This window comes from Lepidochelys kempii, chromosome 4 (genome assembly GCF_965140285.1).
Source record: "Lepidochelys kempii isolate rLepKem1 chromosome 4, rLepKem1.hap1, whole genome shotgun sequence".
NCBI lineage: Eukaryota > Metazoa > Chordata > Testudines > Cheloniidae > Lepidochelys > Lepidochelys kempii.
Window position 1 is genome coordinate 112,396,771 of NC_136383.1, and position 26,922 is coordinate 112,423,692.

Consider the following 26,922-nt stretch of genomic DNA (forward strand, 5'->3'; position numbering starts at 1 on the left):
TCATAGAATATCAGGGTTGGAAGGGACCTCAGGAGGTCATCTAGTCCAACCCCCTGCTCAAAAGCAGGACCCATCCCCAATTAAATCATCCCAGCCAGGGCTTTGTCAAGCCTGACCTTAAAAACTTCTAAGGAAGGAGATTCCACCACCTCCCTAGGCAACGCATTCCAGTGTTTCACCACCCTCCTAGTGAAAAAGTTTTTCCTAATATCCAACCTAAGTGTTGGTTCCTTTAAATAGGCCCTGTAGTTCTTTCCATACAAATTTAATCTTTTCTTCCTGACCTTAGGTTGGCTATAAATACTTGCACAACTTTTGACCTACCCCCCAAAATATTCCTGTTTGTATTCAAGAAATTCAAGCTGATATAATAATATAGGTATTAGATAAGAGTTACAAATGTAACAAAAGTCTAGATGCATTTGGGGCTTTTGTTCCTTCCAACCAGAAACAAAGAACATTTTATATTCCTCTGTTTAATGGATTCCTTTTGAGCAGTGAAGATTTTTGGTAACTAGGTTGCCATACACCACTGAGATGAATGGTGATGATAGTTCAGAGAGGGCTTGATATACTCTCTCCTATACAACACACTTGATTTTTTTTCTGTTTGGCATCAAACTGTAAACAAGATAGAACACTCAGTGACACACAACCCTGCCTATATTAAGATGCCTCATATGGATTGACATGGATTGTGCAAGGTATTTTTGAACTTCATTTGAATGACAATGGAACCAGAATCTTCACATCAGCCCGTGTGACTTGAACTTGGGTACTGTTTCATAAATAAGGATATCTGCCAACTAAAGCACAATAGGAGCTCTTGGTGAATAAATATAGGATAGCAGGAAAGCAAATTCCCACTATACAGCAGTTAATAGATCACTTATGGACTTTGAACCCTTATTTTAATAGGAGACATCTCTCTACTTCAAAGAAGCCTAGCTATTCCAAGACGTGCTGAGATTTGGGCCTAATCATCTGAGGTGCTGAATGCCTACTATTAAATGCTGAATGACATCAACTCTTATTGATGTAACTGGGAGTAAAGGGTGCTCAGCATCTGTCAGGAGGCACTCAGCACTTTGAAGGATGAGGGCTTTTGTGTACTCTCTTCAAGCAAGAAATATTTGCTACAGAACTTGGCCCCCATAAGGCTTTCTTTAAACAGAGAGCTTGGAAGGAAAGAAGGAAACGTAGCTTGGAAAATTAAATAGGATTCCAATGCTGACAAGCTGGACTTCACCACCACAGAGACTACTAACTTAATCGGCGCAGGTTCAAACAGCTTAAAATATCCGTCACCACTCTCTAATAAGAGCGAATAAACAATAATACGTAATTAAATTAATCCTATCAAAGGTTATTTGAAATTTAGAGTTGACATAGACAGAAAGCTAATGAATGCTAGAACTACAATTTGGTCTCCAAGTAAAGCTAACCAAACTGAAGTTGCTCCAAGGATTCCCCTAAACTCTGAAGGGTGGATCCACAGATAATATTTCCCTTTGAAGAACTATGTTGTTTATAAAGCTTGGGTCAGATAAAGCTTTAACAGCAACATTCATCATTTACCTAGTAATAATTTATAGGCAAATAAAACCATAGAAACCAGCTGCAGGTACCCTCTGCCCCATCACACTGCAACCCTAATCCTGGCCTGGTGTGAAGGGAAGGCCCTAGGGTGTGGGGCGAGAGAGCAAGCCCATCCCACACTTGCAGTGCAGCAAACCCTCCTGTCCTGTGGGGCTGGGCCCAGCTCCCTGCTCTGGGCATTGTGACTTAGAGCGTGCCGTCACAATACCACTCAGGTTTGGCCCAGCTGCCCCTCCACCACCATGGATGGGTGCCTGGGCCAAATTTGAGTGAGTGGCATTGTGGCCTGGCACAAGGGACTGCAGTGCCACTCAGGTTTGGCCTGGCTGCCCCTCTGTCATGATAAAGGGGCACCTGGGACAAATCTGAGTGGTAGTGTAACCCCATTCACTAGGTCACAATGCCATTCCCTCAAATTTGCCCAACCACCCCTCCATCGTGATTTCTGTGAGTGCAACTGCAACCATGGACCCCAGCTAAAACCACCACTAGATCAGACAGTAGAACCTCAGCATTACAAACACTAGAGTTACGATCTTATTGGTCAATAAAATTAATGGGTAGCAGGTTTAAAACAAATAAAGGAAGTTCTTCTTCACTCAGCGCACAGTCAACCTGTGGAACTCCTTGCCTGAGGAGGTTGTGAAGGCTAGGACTATAACAGGGTTTAAAAGAGAACTGGGTAAATTCATAGAGGTTAAGTCCATTAACGGCTATTAGCCAGAATGGGTAAGGAATGGTGTCCCTAGCCTCTGTTTGTCAGAGGGTGGAGATGGATGGCAGGAGAGAGATCATTAGATCATTACCTGTTAGGTTCACACCCTCTGGGGCACATGGCACTGGCCACTGTTGGTAGACAGGATACTGGGCTGGATGGACCTTTGGTCTGACCCAGTATGGCCATTCTTATGTTCTTAACCACACACCTCATTTGGAACTGGAAATATACAATCAGGCAGCAGCAGAGACCCAACACCCCATCCAAAAACCCAGCCAAAAACAAAAAAAACCACACCCCACCAAGTACAGTACTGTGTTAAACAAACAAACTACTAAAAAAATACAGGGGAAGTTAAAAAAAGATTTGACAAGGTAAGGAAACTGTTTCTGTCCTTGTTTCATTACAATTAAGATGGTTAAAAGCAGCATTTTTCTTTTGCATGGTCAAGTTTCAAAGCAGTATTAAATCAATGTTCAGTTGTAAAATTTTGAAACAACCACCATGACGTTTTGTTCATAGACTCATAGAAGATTAGGGTTGGAAGAGACCTCAGGAGGTCATCTAGTCCTCAAAGCAGGACCAACCCCAACTAAATCATCCCAACCAGGGCTTTGTCAAGCCGGGCCTTAAAAACCTCCACCACCTCTTTAGTTACCCACTTCAGTGTTTCACCACCCTCTTAGTGAAATAGTTTTTCTTAATATCCAACCTAGACCTCTCCAACTGCAACTCAAGACCATTGCTCCCTATTCTGTCATCTGCCACCACTGAGAACAGCCTAGCTCCATCCTCTTTGGAACTCCCCTTCAGGTAGTTGAAGGCTGCTATCAAATCCCCCCCTCACTCCTCTCTTCTGCAGACTAAATAAGCCCAGTTCCCTCAGCCCCTCCTCATAAGTCATGTGCCTCAGCCCCCTAATCATTTTCATTGCCCTCCGCTGGACTCTCTCCTATTTGTCCACATCCTTTCTGTAGCGCAGGGGGGGGGACCAAAACTGGGCAGAATACTCCAGATGTGGCCGCACCAAATAGAGAGGAATAATCTCTTCCCTCGATCTGCTGACAACGCTCCTACTAATGCAGCCCAATATGCCGTAAGCCTTCTTGGCAATAAGGGCACACTATTGACTCATATCCAGCTTCTCGTCCACTGTTCCCCAGGTCCTTTTCTGCAGAACTGCCACTTAGCCATTCGGGCCCCAGCCTGTAGCAGTGCATGGGATTCTTCCGTCCTAAGTGCAGGACTCTGCACTTGTCCTTGTTGAACCTCAGATTTGTTTTGGCCCAACCCTCCAATTTGTCTAGGTCATTCTGAACCCTATCCCTACCCTCCAGCATATCTACCTCTCCCCACAGTTTAGCGTCATCCACAAACTTGCTGATGATGCAATCCATCACATCATCCAGATCATTAATGAAGATGTTGAACAAAACTGGCCCCAGGACTGACCCCTGGGACAGTCCGCTTGATATCGGCTGCCAACTAGATATCGGGTCTTTGATCACTACCTGTTGAGCCCGATGATCTAGCCAGCTTTCTATCCACCTCGTAGTCCATTAATCCAAATCCATACTACTGTAGCAAAGCTTTTGATACAGCCTCCCACAGTATTCTTGCCAGCAAGTTAAAGTCAAGGTATATCATGTCCACTGCTTTCCCCATATCCACAGAGCCAGTTATCTCATCAAAGAAGGCAATCTGGTTGATCAGACATGACTTGCCCTTGGTGAATCCAGGTTGACTGTTCCTGATCACCCTCCTCTCCCCCATGTGCTTCAAAATTGATTCCTTGAGGATCTGCTCCATGTTTTTTCCAGGGACTGAGGTGAGGCTGACTGGTCTGTAGTTCCCTGGATTCTCTTCCTTCCCTTTTTTTAAAAGATGGGTACTATATTTGCCTTGTTCTAATCGTCCAGGACCTCCCCCATTCACCACAAGTTTTCAGAGGTAATGGCCAATGGCTCTGCAATCACATCAGCCAACTCCCTCGGATGCATTGCATCTGGCCCCATGGACTTGTGCATGTCCAGCTTTTCTAAATAGTCCTTAACCTGTTCTTTCACCACTGAGGGCTGCTCACCTCCTCCCAATACTGTGCTGCCCAGTGCGGCAATCTGGGAGCTGACTTTGTCTGTGAAGACCGAGGCAAAAAACACATTGAGTACTTCAGCTTTTTCTACATCATCTGTCACTAGGTTGCCTCTCCCATTCAGTAAGGGTCCCACACTTTCCCTGACCTTCTTCTTGTTGCTAATATACCTGTAGAAAAACCCTTCTTGTTACCCTTCACATCCCTTGCTAGCAGAGTTACGAACATTTCAGAGTTACGAACAACCTCCATTCCTGAAGTGTTTGTAATTCTGTGGTTCTCCGGTATAGTATTTAGCTTATATTTAATGGTTTAGATAACTTAGCAAGCACACGTGGGTGAGAAAACTGACAGGGGTGAATAAGTACACCTATCGTACCTAAGACATATCTCTACTGAAATTACACCACTCAGCAGCCAAAGGACTTATCTATTTTATAAAATCTGCCATGTTGAAGGAACCAGTTATAACAATAGTGCCCAAACACAATTAAAACATGCATTTCTAGTCAGAACCGAACTATTTTACCAAACTGTGTACAGCACTGAAGCTTACAGGGCTGTAGAATGATTGGTAATGTGGTTTGGTCCTGTCTACATCGACAAGACAAGACTACATTTTAAGTGTGCTGGAGTATTAACATGTTGCAAATTGCTTCCAGAACCCAGAAGGCACATCAATACTAACTTCTGCCGTAAGGTTCCCTGAATTCTGTGGCAACACAATACTGAGTACTGCAGTAAACGGAAAGTTACACAGAAACCTTAATAGGTGGAAAAACAGTTAGACACGTGTTATTGAATATCAAATGAATAATATAATATGTACCATTTCCCTATCTAGAGTTTGAGTACCCAGCATGATCGTATCCAAGTGATTCCCAAGTTAATTAGGTAAATATATTGAGGTCCTAATGGACTTCATGCAATTTTCTCCTCTTCTATCTTCTCTGAATATAGGAAGCCCTGGTTGGTGTGGTAGTTGCAAATATTCCAGTTATGGTGAAAAAACTTCACTGAACACATATATGACTTAAAGGTGTTTAGACTCCGAGTTAGGCCAACCTCCTCTGGAGGCTCATTCTAGAGTTAATTCCCTTCAGTTGAGAATGCTTTACATCTCCAGCTCTTATATGCCTTGTCATAAATATAAAGGGAAGGGTAAACCCCTTTGAAATCCCTCCTGGCCAGGGGAAAGCTCCTCTCACCTGTAAAGGGTTAAGAAGCTAAAGGTAACCTCACTGGCACCTGACGAAAATGACCAATGAGGAGACAAGATACTTTCAAAAGCTGGGAGGAGGGAGAGAAACAAAGGGTCTGTGTCTGTCTATATGCTGCTCTTGCCAGGGACAGAATAGGAATGGAGTCTTAGAACTTTTAGTAAGTAATCTAGCTAGGTATGTGTTAGATTATGATTTCTTTAAATGGCTGAGAAAAGAATTGTGCTGAATAGAATAACTATTTCTGTCTGTGTATCTTTTTTGTAACTTAAGGTTTTGCCTAGAGGGGTTCTCTATGTTTTTGAATCTAATTACCCTGTAAGATATCTACCATCCTGATTTTACAGGGGGGATTTCTTTATTTCTATTTACTTCTATTTTTATTAAAAGTCTTCTTGTAAGAAAACTGAATGCTTTTTCATTGTTCTCAGATCCAAGGGTTTGGGTCTGTGGTCACCTATGCAAATTGGTGAGGCTTTTTATCCAACATTTCCCAGGAAAGGGGGGGTGCAAGTGTTGGGAGGATTGTTCATTGTTCTTAAGATCCAAGGGTCTGGGTCTGTAGTCACCTAGGGAAATTGGTGAGGCTTTTTACCAAACCTTGTCCAGGAAGTGGGGTGCAAGGTTTTGGGAAGTATTTTGGGGGGAAGGACGCGTCCAAACAGCTCTTCCCCAGTAACCAGTATTAGTTTGGTGGTGGTAGCGGCCAGTCCAAGGACAACAGGTGGAATATTTTGTACCTTGGGGAAGTTTTGACCTAAGCTGGTAAAGATAAGCTTAGGAGGTTTTCATGCAGGTCCCCACATCTGTACCTTAGAGTTCAGAGTGGGGGAGGAACCTTGACATGGTGGCATAGTGGTGGGATTAACCTGAAATCATTTTGAGATCCAGTTGAGATTTTTTGAACTAGAAATACAGATTTTAAAAAAGAATTTTTTTTTCCTGTGGAAAGGAAGTCCAGAATGCAGCTTTGAAACTGAAAGCAGCTTGGTTTTCTCTGCTTTGTGGCCAAGCAGAGACAAAAGGGGATTATCTTGTGAATTGCAGGTTTTCTTTGCCTGGAAGCAGGGTACTTAACTCCTGCAGGGAAATTCACAGTCTTCCAACCCAGAGGTTTTTTTTTCTTTTCTTCCTAAAAGTAAATAGGGGGTGTGTGTTCTACCCATTTGCTTTTTCTTTGGGCTGGGTAAGCAGGTTTCCAAGTAGTTGGAGGTTTTTTGCTTTAATTTGGGCCCAGAGCAGAGACAAGGGAATTGTCTTTTTCTGTAGGCTGACAGTCACTATCAGAGAATAGGTATTCTATTCCAGCACAGCAAAATTTTACAGCCACGTTTTGTTTATTTCTAAACCTCGGGTGTAAAGTTAGTTAAAAACAGAGAGGTTAGAATGACCAAATCCTCAGCTCGACTACAGCTGGAATTAGCCAAATTTCAGGCTGAGGAAAAACAAAGGGAACATGAAAGACAGACAGAACTCATGTGGCTGGAGAAGGAGGTACAGGAGGCTGCCCACAAGAGGGAAATGGAGGCAAGGAAGCATGTGGAGGAGGAGAAGGAAAAAGAGAGGAAGCATGTGGAGGAGGAGAAGGAAAAAGAGAGGAAGCATGTGGAGGAGATGGAGAGGATAAAGGCCCAGCAGAATATACCAACAAACCCTAGCAATCCTTCTCCAGGTACCACTTCCCATCCCAGAAAGTTCCCCACCTACAAGGCAGGTGATGATACTGAGGCCTTCTTAGAAAACTTCGAAAGGGCCTGCCTTGGGTACAACATCTCTACTGACCAATACATGGTAGAGCTGAGGCCGCAGCTCAGTGGACCCTTAGCTGAGGTGGCAGCTGAAATGCCTAAAGAACACATGAACAAGTATGAACTGTTTAAATCCAAGGCGAGAGTCAGAATGGGGATAACACCCGAGCAGTCTCGTCGGAGGTTCAGAGCACTAAGGTGGAAACCAGACATGTCATTTACCCGACATGCCTACCACATTGTGAAACATTGGGATGCCTGGATATCAAGAGCAAGTGTTGAATCTCCAGTAAATTTGCCCTTCCTAATGCAAATGGAACAATTCTTAGAGGGTGTTCCTGAGGAAATAGAAAGATACATCCTAGACGGGAAGCCCAAAACTGTAATCGAGGCAGGAGAGATTGGAGCCAGATGGGTGGAGGTGGCAGAGAAGAAGAAAACTGGTCGCAGTTGGAGCGGAGACCAGAAGGGACCACCCCAGACCACACCCTATTACCGGGGGCCGCCCAAAGCCCCACCTACCTCCCAAAGAACCCTCCAGACCCCTTATCGTCCCACCACCCCGTTCTCCAGCAACCCACCTCGCCCCAGTGACCCGTCAGCTGGACGATGTTTTAAATGTAACGAGCTGGGGCATGTAAAGGCCAACTGCCCCAAGAACCCCAACAGATTACAGTTCATTGCACCGGAATCACACCAGAGGTCCACAGGCCCAGATACCTCCCAGATACCCTTGGAGCGGAGGGAAACTGTGAGTGTGGGCGGGAAGAAGGTCACCGCGTGGAGGGACACCGGAGCACAAGTGTCAGCTATCCATGCTTCCTTAGTGGACCCCAATTTAATCAACCCAGAGATCCAAGTGACGATTCAACCCTTCAAGTCCAACTCTTTCGATTTGCCTACAGCCAAGTTGCCTGTCCAGTATAAGGGCTGGTCAGGAATGTGGACTTTTGCAGTCTATGATGATTATCCCATCCCCATGCTGTTGGGGGAAGACTTGGCCAATCACGTGAAGCAGGCCAAGAGGGTGGGAACGGTCACCCGCAGCCAGGCTAAACAAGCCGTGAGGCCTAGCTCTGTTCCGGAAACTTCTATCAGGACCTGGTCAGAGGTGATGGACCCGGACCCCAGGCCAATGTCTGCAACAGCAGTAGTGGATCCAGTCCCAGAGACGCAGACGGAACCAGTCCCAGAACCGGAACCAGCCGAACAACCAACACCAGACCCCGTGTCAGCACTGAATCCAGTACTTGCAACCTCAACACCAGAGGGCCCCACCGAACCTGAACTGGCAACAGCCGATAACTCTACACAAGAGGCTCAGCCGGAGCCTGAATCCCAACATAGTGCACCAGCGGAGAGCGGTTCACAGTCAACAGAAACAGCTCCATCCCCTATATCGCTTCCAGAGGGACCAAGCCTAGGTCCACAATCCTATGAGGAACTGATGTCTCCAGCATCAAGGGAACAGTTCCAGACCGAACAGGAAGCAGATGAAAGCCTCCAGAGAGCTTGGACGGCGGCACGGAGCAACCCACCACATCTTGGCTCTTCTAATCGATCCAGAGAATTAAAGGTTTGTCAGTTTACAGCCCAGGGAGGAGACGACGCTGAGTGGCCTGAAAGTGTTTACTACGAAGGGAAATGTGCTGGTGGTGTGGAAGAGGTGAACCTCTCCATGACCCTTGGGCGTATGCAGCGACAGCAGATCCAGGAGCTGTGCACTAGCTACGCGCCAACGTTCTCAGCCACCCCAGGACTGACTGAACGGGCATACCACTCCATTGACACAGGTAATGCTCACCCAAGTAGGGTCCAACCTTACCGGGTGTCTCCTCAAGCTAAAACTGCTATAGAACGGGAGATCCAGGATATGTTACAGATGGGTGTAATCCGCCCCTCTGAAAGTGCATGGGCATCTCCAGTGGTTCTAGTTCCCAAACCAGATGGGGAAATACGTTTTTGCGTGGACTACCGTAAGCTAAATGCTGTAACTCGCCCAGACAACTATCCAATGCCACGCACAGATGAACTATTAGAGAAACTGGGACGGGCCCAGTTCATCTCTACCTTGGACTTAACCAAGGGGTACTGGCAGGTACCGCTAGATGAATCTGCCAAGGAAAGGTCAGCCTTCATCACACATCTCGGGCTGTATGAATTTAATGTACTCCCTTTCGGGCTGCGAAATGCACCCGCCACTTTCCAAAGACTTGTAGATGGTCTCCTAGCGGGATTAGGAGAATATGCAGTCGCCTACCTTGATGACGTGGCCATATTTTCGGATTCCTGGGCAGACCACCTGGAACATCTACAAAAAGTCCTTGAGCGCATAAGGGAGGCAGGACTAACTGTTAAGGCTAAGAAGTGTCAAATAGGCCTAAACAGAGTGACTTACCTTGGACAACAGGTGGGTCAAGGAACTATCAGCTCCCTACAGGCCAAAGTGGATGCTATCCAAAAGTGGCCTGTCCCAAAGTCAAAGAAACAGGTTCAATCCTTCTTAGGCTTGGCCGGTTATTACAGACGATTTGTACCGCACTACAGCCAAATCGCTGCCCCACTGACAGACCTAACCAAAAAGAAACAGCCAAATGCTGTTCAGTGGACCGAAACGTGTCAGAAGGCCTTTAACAAGCTTAAAGCGACACTCATGTCTGACCCTGTACTAAGGGCCCCAGACTTTGACAAACCATTCCTAGTAACCACAGATGCGTCCGAGCGTGGTGTGGGAGCAGTTTTAATGCAGAAAGGACCTGATCAAGAATTCCACCCTGTAGTGTTTCTCAGCAAAAAACTGTCTGAGAGGGAAAGCAACTGGTCAGTCACTGAAAAAGAATGTTATGCCATTGTCTACGCTCTGGAAAAGCTACGCCCATATGTTTGGGGACGGCGTTTCCACCTGCAAACTGACCATGCTGCACTGAAGTGGCTTCACACCGTCAAGGAAACTTCTTCGGTGGAGTTTAGCTCTCCAAGATTTTGATTTCGACGTCCAACACATCTCAGGAGCGTCTAACAAAGTGGCTGATGCACTCTCCCGTGAAAGTTTCCCAGAATCAACTGGTTAAAATCGTCCTTGAGATGTGGAAAATATTGTTAGTCTTTATGTACTTGGTAGTATATTTAGAGATGCATGTGTCTTATTAACTCTGTTTTCCTAGAGCTCCAGGAAGAAATCCCAGCCAGTGTTTCACCCTAGCTGAGATTTGGGGGGCGTGTCATAAATATAAAGGGAAGGGTAAACCCCTTTGAAATCCCTCCTGGCCAGGGGAAAGCTCCTCTCACCTGTAAAGGGTTAAGAAGCTAAAGGTAACCTCGCTGGCACCTGACCAAAATGACCAATGAGGAGACAAGATACTTTCAAAAGCTGGGAGGAGGGAGAGAAACAAAGGGTCTGGGTCTGTCTATATGCTGCTCTTGCCAGGGACAGAACAGGAATGGAATCTTAGAACTTTTAGTAAGTAATCTAGCTAGGTATGTGTTAGATTATGATTTCTTTAAATGGCTGAGAAAAGAATTGTGCTGAATAGAATAACTATTTCTGTCTGTGTATCTTTTTTGTAACTTAAGGTTTTGCCTAGAGGGGTTCTCTATGTTTTTGAATCTAATTACCCTGTAAGATATCTACCATCCTGATTTTACAGGGGGGATTTCTTTATTTCTATTTACTTCTATTTTTATTAAAAGTCTTCTTGTAAGAAAACTGAATGCTTTTTCATTGTTCTCAGATCCAAGGGTTTGGGTCTGTGGTCACCTATGCAAAATGGTGAGGCTTTTTATCCAACATTTCCCAGGAAACGGGGGGTGCAAGTGTTGGGAGGATTGTTCATTGTTCTTAAGATCCAAGGGTCTGGGTCTGTAGTCACCTAGGCAAATTGGTGAGGCATTTTACCAAACCTTGTCCAGGAAGTGGGGTGCAAGGTTTTGGGAAGTATTTTGGGGGGAAGGACGCGTCCAAACAGCTCTTCCCCAGTAACCAGTATTAGTTTGGTGGTGGTAGCGGCCAGTCCAAGGACAACAGGTGGAATATTTTGTACCTTGGGGAAGTTTTGACCTAAGCTGGTAAAGATAAGCTTAGGAGGTTTTCATGCAGGTCCCCACATCTGTACCTTAGAGTTCAGAGTGGGGGAGGAACCTTGACATGCCTTCTCATGGGCATTGCCCCAAAGAGCCACAGCTGTCTTGGTGGGTTGTGAATGGAGATACAGTTTTCAATGTAGCTGGTACCTAATATGATAGTGGCTTTGTATACCAAGACAAAAAAAAAACCCAAGGCCAAGATCTGTTTACCCTGGATATTATATGGGGGAAAAAAATCCCCACAGTATTTGAGTGCTTCCCAAGTAAAATCCAGATTCCTAGTGGATTTCAGGAGGTTTCTGCTCTTCTCCCTTCCTTGGTGGAGGAGGTTCTTCTTGGGATAAATTCCTTCCTTTATTTCTTTGTGCCAGCAGAGGCAGGCTGGGAGCCAGTGTAGGAATCAGAGTACAAGAGAGTGATGCGCTAACCAAGGCCTCTCCCATGAAGGAGATGGGAAACTGCATTCTGTGCAAGCTGGAATCTTTGCATGGTTTTCCTAGTTGGATCAGATTTTTATATTGTGTGCATCTACAGACAGACAAAGACAGACAAAACCTTATATTCTGAATTCCCCATCCACCACTTCAAGCTAATGCAATATGTCCAGTTAGCTGTAGAATTCACTGTGTGGGTGATGATGAACTCAAAGAGCCATGCTGCAAAATGTAGACTCTATATATTGTACCCTAAATCAACCCTCAAATAAATTCGTATCATTACACCCATAATCTTGGCCATGTTACTGAGTATCATCCAAACCACAATTTGGATATTTGGTAGTGATAATGAATACAAATATCATTGTATTAGCTCTAAAACAAATGAGGCGGCATTGCTTGAGTAGGATGCTTGTAACAGAGCTGAAAGAAGCCTGTCTGTGTTTAGCTTAGTCAATGGGATCACATACAAATAGTAAAAGCATGCACTTTGAAATACCTGTTATCAGCCTATAAATATACTTAAAATCTCTGTTCTAAAATCTGAATAGATTTAGAAGTGAGAGTTAAGTATTTTTTCCTCAGCCCTTCAGAGTTATAATGCTCTGACTTGCACTAAAGCAGTCTTTTGATTGTGCATTGTCTGGTTTGCCATGAAGTTTTCTCTCTTAAATTTTGGAAGGTTTGACTCTAGTTTGCCAATAAAATACAAAATGCACACACAGGCATTAATTTTAAACATACACCCACTTGAAAATTTCAAGTTGAGAAACTAAGAAAACACACTAAGGCCATATCTACAGTACAGGTGCTATAGCTAGGTTGCTGTAGCACCACTGTGTAGTACTTCCCACAGTGATGGAAGCAGTTTTTTCTATCACTGTAGTTAATCCACCTCCCTGAAGAGTGGTAGCTAGCTTGACAGAAGCATTCTTCTGTTGACCTAGCTGTGTCTATACCAGGGATTAGGCTGGGATAGCTACAGTGCTCAATGGTATGAATTCCCCCCCCCCCCGCAATCTGCTGTACCGATATCAACTTAAGAACGGTAAGTGTAGACCAGGGATAACAAATTTGTTACATGCAAAGTTAAACCCATAGAGGCCATGCCCTGCAACATGGCTGCAGTGCACTGAGCTGCTATTTGGAAGAGCCAGATATGAAAGTTACTTCAGAAGTCCTGCACTGAACTGATAAAGAACAGGAACCAGCAGTGAGGCAACACCCTCAGTTTCTAGTTTTGGTATGAAAAGGAGCTGTGTCTGCACCCCTACTTATACAGCAGCATTAACTGTTAAGCATCTAAGGGCTTGTCTACACTGCCCTGCAGTTCAGACTAGGAGTGTGTGAATAGCAGTCTGTATGAAAGTGCTGTGCTGTAAGTACCCCATGTGGATGCTGCAGGCACAAACTAAAAGATTCCTACTTCATGTTAACATAGTCCTCTTCAAACAGGAGTACGTTAATGCAAGGAACCTTACAGTTTGTGTCTGTGGTGTCCACCAACGGGAGTTACAGCACAGCACTTTGGTGTGCACTGCTATTTACACCTCCATAATCCAACCTGTAGAGCAGTGTAGAAACAGCCTAAAAGGCTGCAAAAGTAAACCCTTCAGAAGAGAAAAAGGCATGAAGAGGTTAAATAGGTGTCCAAGATTAAGAAGATTTACACAATCAGAAAAAAAACAAAAAGAAAAATTTCTCATTGTATTACCTTTAGGTGGAAAGTAGGACTTGCTTTCTGCTTTGTGAGGCCAGTCTACTACCAGAGGCCCGAATCGTCTGAAGCTAGCAGTAATTTCATCTAAAAAAACCAAACAAACCAGGTACAGTAGTTGCAATTAACACAGGTGACAGTTCAAGAGAGCAGTGAAAAACACTGTCAAGCAAATGAAGAGCTGATGCTTTATTCCTTTCTTCCATATAAATTGATAGTTTCTTGCAAAACATAATATATAAAATAAACATGACATAAAAAATATAAAGATGAGTCCCTAAAATTGGAAACATTATATACAAAGCATGCCTCAAATCATGTTTAGACCTAATTTTAGTTTCATCAAATTTCTTTGCATCATTTAATAAAGCAATATGGATGGCTACAGGGGATCAGTAATTTTAATTTTCTCTGACTCGAGGTCATGGTCCAAGGTGTTTAGTGTTCAATGACCTGTAGTCCAGATCCTAGTGGGTAGGTGTCCACATCATAAAAACCACCACAGTTACTGGCACTTTTATTAGCAGACTCAGCAGAGGCTAAGTGCAGAATGGGCATGGAGACTAAACTGCCTTTTCATACTTAGAAGTGGTCCCTCCATAACAGTGGACAGACCTGTCTTCCCCACCGCCGCATCAATAATATTGGCAAGGAGTTAGGTGCTGCAGGCCACCCTACAACACACTGCAGAACTTTGGTATGGCTTCCTACCCCAGTAACGCCTTCCCATCTGCCATTGCCCTTGAAGGGCTTACACAAGAGGGCAGTAAAAAAATAAGGGTGACAGTCTTTAATAGGCACATAATGGGATTTTTGGCCTACAGTTTCTGAATCTCCTTGTCAGCATATCAACAGGAAGAAGAAGAAAAGGATCTTTCGGTTTGGCCTTATTTAGGATTGTACACAAAGCTTGACAAATGAATAACCCCAACAGAAGTTCTGAATCTTGTTTTAGTTAATTGTTTATTTGTGTGTGTGAGAGTGTGAGTAAGAGAAAGAGTGAAAGATTGTTTTCATCTGTTAAGGTTTATGAATAATTTTGTACCAGTACTGGTGGATGGTCCAAAAGTATTACAGGGGGCAACGCAGAAGAAATTTCCCCCTCCCTCAGCAAATTATAATCTCAGACACCTTCAAACTCATTTTGTTTGTGATCCAATCTATGATTTAATTTTAACCTAGTCAACAGACATTTGTATACATTACAAAACAAAGTCAATAAGAGCTAAATTGTGCATATCTGCTCAGGAAAGTCTCAGTACTAGACTAGTAGGAGTACCACAGATCAGGACTAAGGTACATTAGTGAAGCTGTTCCAAATACAACAGAAAACAATTCATTTTATATTCAACATATTAGAACATGTTCTGTCAAATCACTTGCTATCTGCACTGGAAAAGTCACTTTGCTTTTCTGTGCCTCAGTTTCCCTACAGATACAAGTGGATAACTCCTATCTTTATAAACCCTTTTAAGATGCTTGGTTCAAAAGTATTATATAAAAGTGTAAAGTACAATTATTAATATTTAGATGTATTCTAGTAGAACAATGAGTGTGATAGTATATACATTTGTTTATACATTTAGCCATAGCTCTTAAACTTTGGACTGGACAGCCTTTTATAATTGAAAAAAATGGACTCCTGTAAACCAGAGTTCTTTCCCATTCACTATAAGAATACATTATTTACCTAATTTACCTAGTGGAAAACCACTAGAGATGGGCAGAAGAGACCTACCTAATTTGGAATATATCATTCAAATGAACAGCCTACCCTTTAACAAGAAACCCGACCCCTGGTGTGGAACATGAACTACACAACCTACAGGACCAAAAGCATGAGCGGAAACAATCATATCAACACCAAAACTTCTGGATGGCACCTACTCAAACTACACTTCATGATATCAGGAAAGACACACTTTGGTTATTTTAATAGCATGTTGCTTTGTATGCCATGTAGGGAGGTGGGCCAGAGAGGAAGAATTGAAGTTAAAGAAGTCAAAGTAAAAAAATTACAAGGTTGCCACCAAAATCATGAGTCTGAGGTACAACAGTTCATTCTGATAGTAACTTGACAGGCCATTTATGAGTAACGTTCTATGCTGAACTATCATTCTGATTAATTCAGGTGAAGATACAACAATAGAAACACTGAGCAGCTATGACAAGCTGACTCAAGAAAAAAGTTCTCTGCCTTTAACATGTACATAAGATTTACACCTTAGCATTATTGCTTTTATTCTCTGAAAACAATGTATATAATTTTCATAAAGAAATATCATTTAAAGGCAGGTCACATTCAGGACCTAATTCAGCATAAGAAGTGCAATTCCCACTGAAGTCAATTAGAATTGTGCCTACTTACACCAGGATCTATTTGGTCCTGTGTGTCACTTCAATTCATTCATCTAACTTTAAAGAGAATAAGCAGCCTTTCTTCCCGCCCCAGACCAAATTCTATTCAGTTTCAGCCAGCTCACCTTCATCAATATCTGGCGGAAGGCCACCAACAAATACTTTCCGAGAGAAACGTTCTATCCGTTCTCCATTCTGATGAGCTGAATAGCATGCAGGTGAATTCAAGACACCAACTTGATCACTGTGGCCATCATCCAGCAAACCATCATCTATTGGGAAGAGGGAAGAACGACCTAAAAAAAAGAAGAATGAATATTAAAAGAATAATTTTGTAGTTGGTTATGATCTTCATGTAACCCAAGGAAAAGGGGAAAAAACAATGTGGAAGGCAAAAAAATATTATTAGTATAAAGAAAAAACAAAATGAGAAAGGAAATTCAGAATCACCAGATGCCATGCTTATAGATAGAACATTTAATATTACATTACATTTTTTAGTTTCTTTACTCTAAACCAACAGTAAACCATTAGTTTGTTTTTAAATAAAGTATCTTCTTTATTAAGTGACCATGTTAAGACTTAAAGAATATGCAAGCTAAAATTCTCTCAGATGACAAATCCGAGAACTATCCCAGACTGAGCTGTGAATAGAGGCATTTTTGAACAAATTGATAAACTAAACCAGTAATAAGTCACAAGAACCAGATGGTATTCACCCAACCATTCTGAAGGAACTCAGACATGAAACTGCAGAACTATTAACTGTGGTATGTAACCTATTGCTTAAATCAGCTTCTGTACCAGATGACAAGAGGAGAGCTAATGTGACACCAGTTTTTAAAAGAGGATCCAAAAGGTGATCCTGGCAATTACAGGCCAGTAAGCATAACTTCAGTACCAGGCAAACTGGTTGAAACTATAGCGAAGAACAGAAGTATCAGACGCATAGATGAACATGATTTGTGGGGGGAAGAGTCAACACAGCTTTTGTTAAGAGAAACCATGCCTTACCAATCTACTAGAATCATTTGAAGGTGGTCAACAAATATAGCATACTTGGACTTTCAGAAAGCTTTTGACAAGGTCCCTCACCAAAAGCTCTTAAGCAAAGTAAGCAGTCACAGAAGAAGAGAGAAAGTCCTCTCATGGATCAATAACTTGTTAAGAGATAGGAAACAAAAGGCAGGAATACATGGTCAGTTTTCAAAACAGAGGTAAAGAGTGGTGTTCCCCAAGGATCTGTACTGGGAACAGTGCTATTCAACATACTCATAAAATGACCTAGAAAAAGGGGGCAAACAGTGAGGTGGCAAAGTTTGCAGACGATACAAAATTATTTTAGATAGTTCTGTCCAAAGCCGACTGCAAAGAACTACAAAGGAATCTCACAAAACTAGGTGACTGGGCAACAAAATGGCAGATGAAATTCATTACTTTGCTTTTATCAATGATATATATTGGAAAACATAATCCCAACTAGACATACAAAATTATGGGGGCTAAATTAGCTATTACCACAGAAGAAAGGTATCTTGGAGTCATTGATAGTTCTTTGAAAATATCTGCTCAATTTGCTGTAGCAGTCAAAAAAGCTAAAAGAACTTTAGGAACCATTAGAAAAGGGATAGATAAGACGACAGTAAATATTGTAATGCCACTATATAAATTCATGGCATACCCACATCTTGAATACTACAAGCAGTTCTGGTCACCCCATCTCAAAAAAAATATATTAAAAATGTAAAAAGGAACAGAGAAGGACAACAAAAATGATTAAGGCTATGGAAGAGCTTACATATGAAGAGATATTAAAAAACTGGGACTGTTCAACTTGGAAGAGAGACAACTAAGGGGGGAAGATATGATAGGGGTCTATAAAATTATGAATGGTGTGAGAAAATGAATACAGAAATATTATTTACCCCTTCATATAACAGAAGAACCCTGGGTCACCCAGTTAAATTAATAGGCAGCAGGTTTAAACACACAAAAGGAAGTACTTCACACAACGCACAGGTCAACCCGTGAAACTCGTTGCCAGGGGAAGTCGAAGGCCAAAACTATAACTGGGTTCAAAACAGAATTAGATAAGTTCATGGAGGATAGGTCCATCAATGGTTATTAGCCAAGATGGTCAGGGATGAACCCCATGCTCTGGGTGTCCCTAAGCCACTGACTGCCAGATGCTAGGACTGGACGATAGAGAATGAATCACTTGATAATTGCTCTGTTCTGTTCATTCCCTCTGAAGCATCTGGCATTGGACACTGTCAACAGGCAGAATAATGGGCTAGATGGACCATTGTTCTGACCCAGTATGGCCATTCTTATGTTCTCATGCATCACTGGGCTCATCTTCAAGTTGTGGTGATAGGGTCTATCCAGTGAATGAATACATTGTATATTACAATTGCTTATAGTTTGATTAGGCTGAGGGAGAAGAAAAAAAAAGTATGCTCAGTAACAAATTTTAAAAATACAAATGTCATTTTTGAAAAAATAAAATGATGCTGGTGAACTGGGCATGGGTTTCAATTCTAAGAAAGCAGAATGATTTTGTAATTAGCATGTATAAAACAACTCTTGACAAATTATCTAGGAAGTCATTAATCAGATCTATCCTACTTGTTATGAGTGCTCAAAGTATACGGTAGGGTTTGGGAATAGCTGAAACCTCTGAAAGTTTCTGACAAAGCAATTTTGAGGGGTGAGAGAGACGTTTCAGAGTTAACACCTCATAAGGACAAATGGAGGCAGGGATTTCAAGGTAATGCAATTCCACTCTCCTTCCCATATAGAGCATACTCAAACAGAATGGATGCCTCTTCCACCATTAGGCTAGAAATGCAGCCATATAATAAGAATGCTGCTACAAAAGTGATCAGGAAGAATAAGGAGGAGGGAGAGGAAGAGGGAGGAAGCAAGGAATGATTTCTTCTATTACGTTTCAGAGAACTCCTCAGCATCTGCTCAACTTCTCAGACTGTGCACTAAGGCCAGGATTTCTCTCTTACACAACCTGAAAACATGAACTATCTGCATAGAGATTTATATTTGATTCCTACTCAGAAAGTTTTCTTTGCAGTGATAAAGGCCAGAAATTTCCTTTTTGTAAAATGAAAGCTTAACTTTAGGGTAAGTCCTAAGTTTCTCAGGAGTTTCCTACTTTGCTAGTGGTGAGTGGATTTGTCAAGCCCTGCATAAAAGTATTGCTTGATCACTCTTTTTTTCCATTTCATTTTTATAATTATCATTTATTTAAATAATTTTTTTGGAAGAAGGACGTGACAACTTTATGGAAAGCAAGTTCCTCCTTCATCTTAAAAGCCCCTTTGCAGAGGTTCAACGGATATACAAGGATCCCATACTCAATGGATTTGGAGGGGCAATAGCCAGTTCTGTCAGATTTTCCCACTCCAAAGCCACAGGCTGGAGAAGAACACAATACTGCACATGGAAGTCTGTAGAAACTAAGCTGCTGCCCACACTGCAATTTGGAACCTTCAACCTTAAGAAGTCTGGCTGTTAGCAAAGGCCCTTTCAGCATAATTAGGGCCCTACCAAATTCACAGCCATGAAAAATACGTCTCGGACTGTGAAATCTGGTCTTTTGTGTGCTTGTACCCAATACTATACAGATTTCATGGGGGAAACCACCGTTTCTCAAACTGCGGGGTCCTGACCCAAAAGGTGGTTGGGGGGGGTTTGCAAGGTTATTTTAGGGGATTGCAGTATTGCCACCCTTACTTCTGTGCTGCCTTCAGACCTGGGCGGCCAGAGGGCGGTGGCTGTTGGCCAGGGGCCCTACTCTGAAGGCACCACCCCGCCAGCAGCAGCACAGAAGTATGGGTGGCAATACCATACCATGACATCATTACTTCTGTGCTGATGCTAGCAGTGGCTCTGCATTTAGAGCTGGGCTCCTGGCCAGCAGCCGCTGCTCTCTGGCCACCCAGCTCTGAAGGCAGTGCTGCCACCAGAAGCAGCGCAAAAGTAAGGGTAGCAGTACCGCAACCCCTCTACAATAACCTTGTGACCCCCCCACAACCCCTTTTTGTGTCAGGACCCCTACAATTACAACACCATGACATTTCAGATTTAAATATCTGAAATCATGGAATTTATGATTTTTAAAATACGATGTCCATGAAATTGACCAAAATGGACTCTAAGCAAAATTCTTGGAGGAATTCAGGGACCACTGGGGACTGGTGGGGCCAGGCAACCACGTAGAAGCCATTCCTCTCCAGAGGATCACTCAAGAGCCAGAGGATACTAGGGAATCTGGATTTGGGGGAGGTGGCTGAGGAACCCCATTATTTGTCTCATGGTGCTTAGAAGCCCCAATCAGGAATCAGAGCCATATTATGAAAGGCACTGCATGCATACATAACAAAAAGATGATCCTTGCCCCCAAACAGATTATAATCTAAGTATAAGAAGAGATACCAGCAGATACAACAAAAAGACAAGGGGAGCATAAGGTAGCACAGACTATTAAGGTAAATATATTTAGCAGCAGTCACAGCACACTACTGGCTTAGCTACTGTAGAACATTATGCTGGCACTGCATAGCGGTGATTTTTAAGGAGATATTTGAAGGAAGATAATATAATGACTGAAGATATTTGCATGGAACTCCTTCCATGCATAATAAAGTGGTGAGGGAGAAAGCACAAAAGGCATTTCTGGGAAAATTTGACTAGAGGGCACTGAAGGCTGGCATCTTTGAAGTAGAAGTGGAGTTGACAGTCAATGGCAAGCATGGCTTCTCAGACAGTCAAGCTGACACTGAGGAAAGTGAGTTTGAGTTTAGGCAAGACACATATGCAGTGGTACATTTTTTTCCCCTGTGGAGTCAAGGGATATTCTAGATTTGGAGGCTGAACTCCTTGTCTCTTCCTCCCCTTCTCCAAGCCCCTCTGACCTAAGAGAAACATTCACAGGAGGGTCCGCTCTTAAGTTTCCTATGCCTTCTGCCCCCACCCAAGTTTTGATGCAGGAGAGTATGAAAAGCTTCCTCCCATTCCTTACCGCTGCTTTTTCATATCCTATATCTACAATGAAAACTAAGAAACTCAAAATACAGCTGTAATTGTTAACAAACCAGGGGTTTAGATACCTCTCTCATTCATGTATATAGTGCAGCTATCAAACAGTAATTAAATATATATCAAGAATATGCATTTAACAACTCCACTAAATTCAATATTGAAATTTATTTTGGAAATTTTAAAGAATTAGCACAATACATAGAATTAAAACAAATAATGCAATGCCACAACTGTAAAAAAGTACTGTACTGTTAGTAAAGGTCACTTTAGTTCTCTAATCAAAAAACAATTAGTGGAACTGCGAGCTTTTCTACACAGCTTTAGCAATAATACTTGACTACTGAATGCTACACTAGCAGCAAAAAGGTAATTCAATTCCTAATGCCACTAAATAATAATTGGCCTGTGCTGAAACTTCCAGAAATTGTGAAACATGGTGGTATTTTATTATATGGATACCTGAACAGTAGGGACTGGATCATCAGTTCATTTCTCTAAAGGGGAACTAAGGAGCGGCTATCAGACAATGGTCTGTACTGACTTAGGACCGATGTGAACCAGTGACTTAGACATGAAAATATCTGTATCTTGTTAATATCTGGATCTATCAAAAAAATCTTGAGATTCACATATTACACTCAATGTAGCTTATATAGAGAAAAAGAGCCAGATTCTCATGTGGTTAAATTAGAGTAGCTCCTCTGAAATCCAGGGAGCTATACCAATTTGCATCAGCTGTCTTGTCCCCTGTGTGCGGTTTCTCAGAATTTTTTCCACAATTCTTTACTAAGCCTGTGACAATTCTTTTAACAGAGCTGTGTATACCATCACTTATATGAAGTGTTAAGGGAAGAAGAATTGTGGAAAAACAAATCAGAGTTATGTATATTTTTAATAAAGATAGCACAGAGAATATTTACTTTAAGCATTAGTGAAATTATGATTAGTGCTACAATATGTTTTAATTGATTAAAAGATCTGTGATTCAAACTCACTAACACAAGAAATCAATGACCAAAACAAACCACTTTTTTGCAAAAACTGATTAAACATGCAGACAAAACAAATCTAAAGTCAATAATCTGGAGTAATTAATCACAATCAATATCAGTCCAATCAGAATAATTGTACTGTAGCAAACATAAATGAATTACCTCGTCTTCGCCCATAACTCCTTGCTGCATGTAAACAAAGGACAAATTGTAAAATGTCAAAGAACTGTACCATGCCCACATATAAAAATAATTATACGAAGAACTGTGTGGGTAATTGATGAATTGCACTAATCCGCATAAGAAGTTGCTACTGATATACCTATATGTGATCACATTAAACTAAAGCCATTTTTCAAATATTGTGCTGTTTTACTTTTTTGTTGCCTATGCACCAAGTACTGGCTATAAAAGAGTATGCTTTACATATATCAAAATAATTTTGGATAATTTCTTTCCTTTAAAAATTTACATAATTTTGCAATTTTCTTCTTAATTATATTCTCTCTCTGTATTATTACATTTAATATAACCTCTTTAATTTAGCTTCTGTCTTTCTCAGCTCATTGCCTCAGACTCTATGATAGAATTTAAATAACGTACAAGGTTTTGCTAATAAAGAGAAAATGTTGCTTTAAAGCTGTGTAGTAAGAGTTAAATGAATTAGAGAAACATCCTGGTCCATGGAACAGTTTGTACAGTTCTTTGCAGTGACAATACAAATGCTATAAGCCATGACCTTCCTTTTCCATGAAAAGAGCTAGCAGAAAATTAAGCACAAGGTTTTGTTTTAAACAAAAGACTCCTTGTGGTACTAAACAAAATCAGAGCGCAAGTCACAAGAAACGACATTGTATTATAAACATTGCATAACACTTGCATAAAGCCAAGGCAACGAAGTTAAATAAACTACCACTAAATCAAGATTTTCCTCATTTTTGAGTGTTACAGGACTCATGAAGAGATTGTGGTAATGGTTACAATTCAGAAAACTTCACACAACACACTGACACTATTTTTCAGCATTCTAGCCTTTTAGTAAAAAAAGCAAACTACTAACATGTAAAGAAGTGAATGATAAGTAATAAATTACATATAATTTGTCTTTCAGCACTATGCTTTTATAAAAATATTTTCAGTTCCTTCTTCACAGATTTAGTACTTGAGCAGAGTTTCTTTAATGACAAGACGGGAATATATTAAAATTTTCTAACTACAGTAATTATTTAAACAGAAAACATTTTTATGAACCCTCTGTGCCCATTCAGAGTTCCTTTGAGTTCAATGGGACTATGTGCACAGATCCACCCACAGAATGCAAGATCAGGGCCGTAGATATGCAGATGATCTCAGAAACCAAATAACCTCCTCTGATTTATTCTTCTCCCCACTTCGATATTATCTAATATATGTATTATAGTAATGCCTATTTGCACAAACATTGTCTTTAATTTTATTTAGCATCACACTCCTTTTCTTCTACAGGCCCTTTCCTATAAGAGATTTACCAGGTTATTTATAGAACTCTGAAAAGCCTCCCCCTATACTTTTTCCTCTAATTTAACCCTATTACTCTTGAATCCTCAGACATTTTTTCCCTAGCTATATTGTACCGGACTCATTCTGAAGTTATGTTTTAGTGTCACCTGGAAGAATTAGGTATTTCCCCCTGCCTTTTACAAATACAGCTACATCAGTAAGGGAAAATCCAAATGCATCAAGCCCATAGTGATGAGTCAATGACTGTAGTGGCACGCGCTCGCACACAAACACACACGCGGGTAATATAAAAATAGTATCTTGGCCTAATATATACTAATAAGCCCCTTTAGGCACAAACGCTAATATTATCTCTGCTCTGTTCATTCAGTTTTGCTTCCTTCCGTCATCCAAACCAGATCAGCTGTGTTCTCAAATTTTCATACTGTTAAGACAATCTTTTCGCTTCTCATGAAAGACATTTTGGTAGCACACAACATCCTTATGTTTTATGTGAACCCTTGGAAATAAAAATAAAACTGGAAGTGGAAAAAACCGCTATTATTTAAAAAAGCAATGATGTAGTTGCAAGAAAATGGTGCATCTGCTAGGATATTTAATATACATGTATTAATGTTACATTAATGTGCCAAAATATCCCCCAAAAAGTCTGAGTACTTTGCCCAGCCAGGAGAAAACAAAGAAAACAAAACATGGTACTAACATGACATTTGCTGCCATCATATTGTTTACTCTCCTTGTGGAGATCTGCAACTAGAGTCCTTGATTTCAAAAGGGCAAACTTTAAAAAATTAAGGGAATTAGTTAGGAATATGGATTGGACTGAACAACTCAAGGATCTGAATGTGGAGGAGACTTGGAATTTCTTTAAGTCAAGATGCAGAAGCTATCTGAAGCCTGCATCCGAAGCAAGGGTAGAAATTTCATAGGAAAGGGTTGCAGACCAAACTGGATGAGCAAGTGTATCTAACAGGTTAAAGCAAACCAGAAAGCCTGAATGGAATGGAAGATGGGATGGATCAGCAAGGAAAAATACCTCTTGGAGGAGAGAATTCATAGGGGAAAAATGAGAACTGCCAAAAGCCAAGCAGAGCTGGACCTTGCAAAGGAAATTAAAAACAATAGTAAAAAGGCTCTATAACCACATATATAAAAAAGAAAAGAAGAAATGGGAGCACTAAGCACTGAAGATGAGGTGGATATTAAAAAATAATCTAGGCATGGTCCAACACCTAAATGAATATTTTACCCTTATTAAAAAACTGAGGCAATGAGAAGGTTAGGGGCAGTGGCAGGGTGGCTAATGGAAATGAGAATATCGAAGTAGAAATGACCACATCCAAGTTGGAAGTAAAATTCAAACAGTTTAATGGGACCAAATTGGGGGCCCAGATAATCTCCATCCAAGAATATTATGGGAACTTGTACATGAAATTGCAAGCCTAATAGCAAGGATTTTTAATGAATCCATAAACTCAGGGGTTGTTCCCTGTGACTGGAGATTTGCTATTTTTAAGAAAGGGGGAAAAACTGATGTAGGAAACTACAAGTCTGTTAGTTTGACCTCAACAGCATGCAAAGTCTTGGAACAAAATTTTGCCAGAGAAAGTAGTTAAGGACTTAGAAGTGAACCGTAATTGGGATAAAATACAACATGGTTTTACAAAAAAAGTAGATCATGCTAGACCAAACTGATCTCCTCCTTTGAGAAGTTTCAGAGGGGTAGCTGTGTTAGTCTGTATCAGCAAAAACAAGGAGTCCTTGTGGCACATTAGAGACTAACAAATTTATTTGGGCATAAGCTTTCATGAGCTATAACCCACTTCATCAGATGCACAGAGTGGAAAATACAGTAGGCAGGTACAAATACACAGCACATGAAAAGATGGGAGTTACCAAGTTGGGAGGTCAGTGCTAATGAGGCCAATTCAAGTAGGGTGGATGTGGCCCATTTCCAACAGTTGACAAGGTGAATAGCAACTATTGGAAATGGAAAAGAGAAACCAAGGGTTTGAGAAAGGGGCAGGGGGAAGATCAGTGGGAAGTGTGAATATGCAGTCATCTCAATGAACTCCAGTTACAAGTAGGTAACCTTCACTTCAAGTGGCCCTGCATATTAGCACTTGTGGGTAGTTTGACTAGTATTGCTGAAAACACTCAGGAGGTAGAGTTCTAATTAAATAACAACAATCAAAACACTGCTTTACCAAATCTAGCATCTGCTCTTGAAACCAGATACAAAGCATAACGTACGGACTAGCTTCCAAAGAGCAGCTTTACAGATTTCCCATTAGGAACATGTTTAAGATATGCTAAAGATGCTACCACTGCCCTCATGGAATGAGATCTCACAGTAGTAGGCACTGGGACTGCCGTTAACTTGTAATATTCAAGAATACATTGTTTAACCAATCTGGAAATAGGCTGAGCAGATACACTGTAACCCATATGATTCTTAGCATAAGAAACAAATAACCTATATGACTTCCTAAACTCTTTAGTTCTGTTTAAACAACACACTCAAACTCTTCTGGTTTACATACTTTTGAGGCTAGATACCCCTTTATTAGCACATGGCTTTGGAAAAAACACTGGTAAATTAGTTGTCTAACTGATGTGAAACTCGGATACTGTTTTTGATAAAAACCTGGGATCAGGTCTAAGAATCACCTTGTTTTTATGAAAAATAGCAAATGGCAGATATGCCTGTAATTTGTTCACCCTTCTGACTTATGTTATAGCAACAATAAACATAGTTTTAATAGTTAAAATAAGGAACACACTTCCAAAGGTTCAAAAGGCGCTTCATAAGCCTCACTAAAACCAATTAAGATCCCATGTTGGAAACAGATCTCTCAAGGGGAGGTACAAGTTAGATAACCCCTTTGTAAACCTTTTAGCTGTATTGTGCAAAAGTAATGATCTGCCATCAAAGCATGATAAGATGAGAAAGCCATTAAATGAGTTCTTAAAGAAGAATTAGAGACCCTCAGACTTTAAATACAACAAAATACTCCAATATACAGGGAATAGAAGTTGTAACTGGTGAGTCAGATTTGCCTTGCATCCAAGGAGCAAATCTAACTCATTTAAAGTAATAATCTTTCCTCTTAGATTATTTTCTAGAATTACGCAACCCATTTTGAACCAACAAGGAACAAGAGTATTTTAGATTAGTCGAAGTCTGACATTACAGGCTGTCAGATGGAGAGATTGGATGAAGAGTCCTTTCCCGCTGCTGTGACAACAGGTCTAGAAATGGTGGTGGTGTGGGGAGAGAAGGCGGATACAGACTCCCTCCGATTGCTGGAACTTGTCCACCGCTGTCTCAGTCAAGCTGGAGCCATCGGGATCACTCTTGCCCTGTCTTGTCTTATTTTCCCCTTATCTTCTGAATTAA

The 26,922-nt window shown here is 41.4% G+C and overlaps 1 protein-coding gene across 6 annotated transcripts in view; it reads right to left on the minus strand.

The window, feature by feature from the left end:
* CPEB2 (cytoplasmic polyadenylation element binding protein 2) overlaps window positions 1–26,922 on the minus strand; it is a 92,228-nt gene that overhangs the window by 25,481 nt on the left and 39,825 nt on the right. For 3 of the 6 annotated variants that reach the window (XM_073342478.2, XM_073342479.2, XM_073342483.2), the window contains exons 5-7: window positions 22,185–22,208; window positions 16,098–16,268; window positions 13,612–13,701 (exon numbers count right to left, since the gene is read on the minus strand). In XM_073342478.2, the coding sequence (XP_073198579.2) occupies window positions 13,612–13,701; window positions 16,098–16,268; window positions 22,185–22,208 (285 nt within the window). The remainder of the gene's footprint in view (window positions 1–13,611; window positions 13,702–16,097; window positions 16,269–22,184; window positions 22,209–26,922) is intronic. The other 3 variants (XM_073342482.2, XM_073342481.2, XM_073342480.2) reach the window with 1 other exon arrangement.